Source organism: Triticum dicoccoides, chromosome 5A, assembly GCF_002162155.2.
Source record: "Triticum dicoccoides isolate Atlit2015 ecotype Zavitan chromosome 5A, WEW_v2.0, whole genome shotgun sequence".
NCBI lineage: Eukaryota > Viridiplantae > Streptophyta > Magnoliopsida > Poales > Poaceae > Triticum > Triticum dicoccoides.
The window spans coordinates 535,021,038-535,025,884 of NC_041388.1; the positions used below are offsets into that span (position 1 = coordinate 535,021,038).

The window sequence follows — 4,847 nt, forward strand, 5'->3', positions numbered from 1 at the left end:
AGGAAAACAACTGAAGATGCATACAAATCCACAGAATTATCACCAAAGTCCTGGCAGGCAACAAAAGACGAAAAGGCCACCTTACGAATAGAAAAGGGAATAAAATGACCAATAAGCTGTCATGTCGAGGTTGGCGTCGGTAGAAACAGTTCCATGAGATTTTTGGTATGATGTTACTATTGCTTCAGGGACACCTCTCAGGTGTAGACTGAGGCCCATCTTGTATATTGACTCAAACAAGCTATAGATTACACCAAGTGCACGCGTGTTTCAGTGTCATCTACTAACACTAGTCCTGGCAGCCAACATCCTAGTATGGCTAACACTAGTGGTTCGTCATCGAGATTTAGACGAAGTTCGGCTGTCTATTCCTGAAGTAAATCATCATCAGACAATTCGGAATGAGAAGCGAAGCTCGAATCTGTTCCCGGAAAAAAGTTCCAATAGAGACAGAGGAATGACTAAGACTATGAGATGCCCCTAGCGCGAAGAGAGATCATTTGGTTTGTTAATTAATAGGGGGATTTTCTCAAAGTAAGATATGGATTACGCGAGCAGTATATATGAGATGCCCATTGGCACTACTGCCTAGCTTCCACGTTCCACAAGGATCACATTTAGATCATTGGTGTGTGCAGTAAACAAACACTAGTGAGTGGAGTGGAGATGCAAGCATCTATAAAGTTGCCAGATTGTCCCTTCCACATTCCCCATCCATGGTTCAAATAAGGAAATCGTTAAGAGTGCCCAGTTGCTTGTTAATGAATGTTATTGTTAGTTGATGAATATCCATATTTCTTTGGTGCATGGAGCCCAATAGTTGCAAGTTTGAGTAACTACTGCAGTAAAAATTAACGAACCCAAGTTCGTTGACTTGAATACGCACAAGCAAATAAAAACACAGAAACATGCATTTTCTTCTATTATCTTACTCCGCCCGTTGCATAATCCATGTAGTGCATATTTTGTTTTCAAAAGTCAAACATGTCTACATTTCACAAAGTTTATTGAACAGACTACGCCATATAAAATACTAGATAAATAAAACGTATAAATACACTTCATGATGAATCCAATGATACTAATTTTGGATTTTGGATATCGATATTTTCTTCAATAAACTTGGTCAAACATAGACATGTTTGACTTTCGAACAATCTATCATGCACTACATTGTAGATCGGAGGGAGTATATTAGAAAGGCACAAAACAACATTGATGTTCTCTTCAGGATATTAGATAGTATAAAATACCATGTTAGCCAGGGAGAAGGAAAATATATACCCAGGCTGCTTATACCAGTAGATCAAAATTGTAATGGTGCAAATATCATACACCCCCATTTCTCAATGGTTGTTTAGAAAAATACACATCACCAGTAGAAAAGAAAAAAACTACACTTTCCGCTTACGTGTGTTAAGATTGGTATGGTGCTGTTTAACTGGATGTGGAGAAGAACTATCAAAATATATAAAAACAGAAATCCATTTTTATAATTGTCAAACGCTAACCATGACAACGTTATAAAACACTAACATATATATATATATATATATATATATATATATATATCTTAGAAACTAACCTTAGTGTGGTGCATTTCCTAACGCAACACTAACATTAGAAGCCACTGTTTCGATGAATAAGGTATTTACATAGGTAGAGGATTGACATAAATCATTTGCCATGCACGCAAATGACTAACCAATAGTTACTTACACAACAGAATAACCACGTTGTTTCAGCAGCATATCACACTATATATCCCGGAAATACACAATGCGAGAGGGAGTGGCCGCTAATAAGCAAGAACAAACAAACAACACAAAGACACGAGTTAAACACCCCGATATTAATATTCAAATATAGTGGTCACATTGAATTTAAGAATCAGCATTTCCATTCATGAACTTTTATTCTCATGAACTCATTATTATGAAGAAAGTCACGGATGAATGTATATCAAAACAATCAGCTTTAAACCCAAAAAGATCCCAGGTGTCAATAATTTCGGCCAATCTACTACTATTAGTTTACTAAATTAAGGTAAATGCATTCAGCGGAATATACACATGTTGCATCCTTTGAAATAGAGCAAGTTCTCTTTTGAGATAATGAAATCGACCAAGTTGAAAGGCAGCATATACAAAGGAACCTCCATGCATTATAATAGTAACACTATTTGACGAAAAAACATGTTATGCTTCAAAGAGAAATTAAGGTATTAAGAAGTTAAAGGCTTAGTACGCATGTGCAATTTTGGAAGTTTACACGACCCATCATCAAATTTATTTAGCCTGCTGTGTAGAATTATTTTTCAAATTCTAACTTCAATATCAAAACTGCCGGCTTATGTACCCCACTACTATTATTGCTAAAAGCCATGCAGACACATGGATTTTCTCATTCACAAACACGAATTATATTTCTTAAAAAGTAAATATACAGATAAAATAACATAATTTGTTAATACTACTACTGTACTCAAATCGTAGCTTTTCACAAGCAGACTTAGAGATTGAAATGAACTGCAATGGTACGTTTGCTAGCACTAACGGATATAATTATTTTGGTAAAAAAAAACTTCATCATTTCTTGTGAGATGACTCTTATAAATTTATTAAAAAAACAGAACTGGGTACCCAATGCAATTGCAATCTAAGGTGGTGGAAAAACAAATCAACAAGTTCATGCCATAGATGACGAAAACAAAAATGAGATGAATGAGCCACCAATCAATCATTCCCCCTCATACCTGCTAAGCTCGGAAAGATAAAACAAACACCGAAATCAAGCAAAGGGATCATCGCATGGCTCGATCGGTCAGCTCCCAATCAACTGATCATTTGGTCTCAAACTTTCTTGCATTCCTCTCTCCTATATGAGCATACAATGGCTCACTCCCAAATTCTAATATAGTACTAGCCATAAAACTAACAGAACCACGCCATTAACTTAAGGCGAAGGACGCGACATAGTATCTTGGATCCACGAGCTACCAAGTAAAGTCGACTAGGTTTCTAGGGCGCAGCTTTTGAAGAGCAAAGGGAAAACGAGTAGTAAAGCCGAGTGGTCGCACCTTGTGCAAGACAGATAAATAGAAGAGGCTACGTAGTACGTCGTGGTAAAAGTAAATTTAAAGAAGCCTTAGCATCATATATTATTGCTCTGATGAAAGAAGTAGCAGGAAAATCAAGATTGTTAAGAACACTGTCAATTGAAGATCCGGAAAGAAAAAAACAAGCTAGAGCAGTGCAAGAAATCACGCTTAGTTCCCGGGATCCTAACTGTCAGATTTCTAATCATTTGCTCTGACAGGGTATGTCACTGACTGATCGCCTCAGATGCTCCCAAGAAGAGCTAGAAAGGTCTAAATTACGGGGCCTCATTAAGCTAAGCTATAGCTAGGCTCTAGAGAAGGAAGGAGCATCAATTTATGCATCAATTGACAGATCGAAGAAACCAGGGGTTGGGTGGAGGCACGGTGTTACAGCGGGAGGCGCCGTCGACGTGCGTCCGTGCGTCGTCACTGTCTCTGGTAGGGGTGGCCGTGGAAGAAGGGCGTGGTGGCCGGGAACGAGCCGTAGAGCCCGGGCGTCGGGTACGGATCCATCACCACAGCCGATGACACGACGATGTTGTGGTTGTTGCCGCCGCCTGCGTCGCCCGCTTCCGCGCCCGTGCTCGGCGGGGACACGTCGCCGGTCAGGCGGAACTGGTAGTCGCCGCCTCCGCCGCCGCTGCCTCCTGCGGCAGCTTGCAGCTGGGCGTGGGCGTTGCTGGGGCCGACGTCGTGGAGGATTCCCTTGAACACGTGGCCGCCGATGCTGACGGTGGTCTGGTACGCGAGCTCCGCCTCGGCCTGGTCCACCGGCCCGAGACGCACGCATCGGAACACCGCCTCCGAGCTCACCTCCCGCGGGAACCTCTCCGCCACCGTCACCATCTGCTGATCCCCTACACACGCACACACAAAAAGAAAACACAGGTTTTAGCGTCAGATCCGGGAGCATGGAGGCATGGAAGGTGTAGGTTTTGCACCACGTACGTGGTATATAGTACGTACCTGAGGAGGTGGTGGGCGTGGTGGCCGCGAGGCGAGCGCGGGGGCGCTTGGTGAGGTCGCGTGAGGGGCCAGCCCCGCCCGTGGTCGCGGCGGCGGAGGCGGCGAGCGCGGTGAGCTGCTGCTGGCGCTCGCGGCGCTTGGAGGCGGGAACCCAGGTGGACTTGACGTGGGTGGAGCAGGCGAAGCCCCGGGACTTGCAGCAGGTGCGGCAGCGCTGGTGCTGGCAGTCCTTCTTGGCCTGGTTGCCGCAGTCCTGGCAGCTGGTGCCGCCGCCGGTGCCGGCCAGGGCGGCAGCGCGCGCCCCGCGTGAGGAGGAGGAGGAGGCCGCGCCGGCGAGCGACTGCGCGGCGCCTGCGGGGAGGTCATCGGTGGCGAAGCGGATGAGGTTGGGGGCGTAGAAGGGGTGCGTGAGCTGCTGCTGGTCCTGCGGCTGGCCCCATAGCTGGAAGCCGCCCCCGCGCGTGGCGTAGAGGAAGGTGGACGCGTCGGACGGGTGCACGCCGGGCGGCGACGCGGAGCTGTCGCGGCCGCTTCCTCCGGTGCCTAGAGGGAAGCCCGCCATGCGCCCAAATCCATAGGCCGCCGTGCCGATCTCCCTCTATTTCACTCTATCTACAGTCGCTGCCCTGGCCATGCGCTAGCTCGTGTAGGAGTACGCGCTATCTTCCTACCTACGTACTGCGGTATGTCCGGCTGCTGGCCTCGTCGATGGGAAGGGAAGAGAAGAGGATGGGGAGGAGGAGGAGGGTGAGGAGGTGGAGATGAGGAGGAGTAAAAGTCC

General features: G+C 45.9%; 1 protein-coding gene across 1 annotated transcript; it reads right to left on the reverse strand.

Moving 5' to 3' along the window:
* Positions 1–3,131: 3,131 nt before the first annotated feature.
* Positions 3,132–4,841, reverse strand: LOC119302591 (protein SHI RELATED SEQUENCE 1-like). Its single transcript, XM_037579626.1, has 2 exons — positions 4,067–4,841; positions 3,132–3,957 (listed from the first exon to the last, which is right to left on the reverse strand). The coding sequence occupies exons 1-2, from the start codon at positions 4,626–4,628 to the stop codon at positions 3,527–3,529; spliced, it is 993 nt and encodes a 330-aa protein (XP_037435523.1). The 5' UTR covers positions 4,629–4,841; the 3' UTR covers positions 3,132–3,526.
* Positions 4,842–4,847: the final 6 nt, after the last annotated feature.

Coding starts and splice junctions, on each gene's coding strand:
- LOC119302591 (XM_037579626.1), bottom strand. CDS start 4,628: ATGGCGGGCTTCCCTCTAGGCACCGGAGGAAGCGGCCGCGACAGCTCC. Junction 3,958..4,066: donor CACGCCCACCACCTCCTCAG/GTACGTACTATA, acceptor GTGCGTGTGTAG/GGGATCAGCAGATGGTGACG.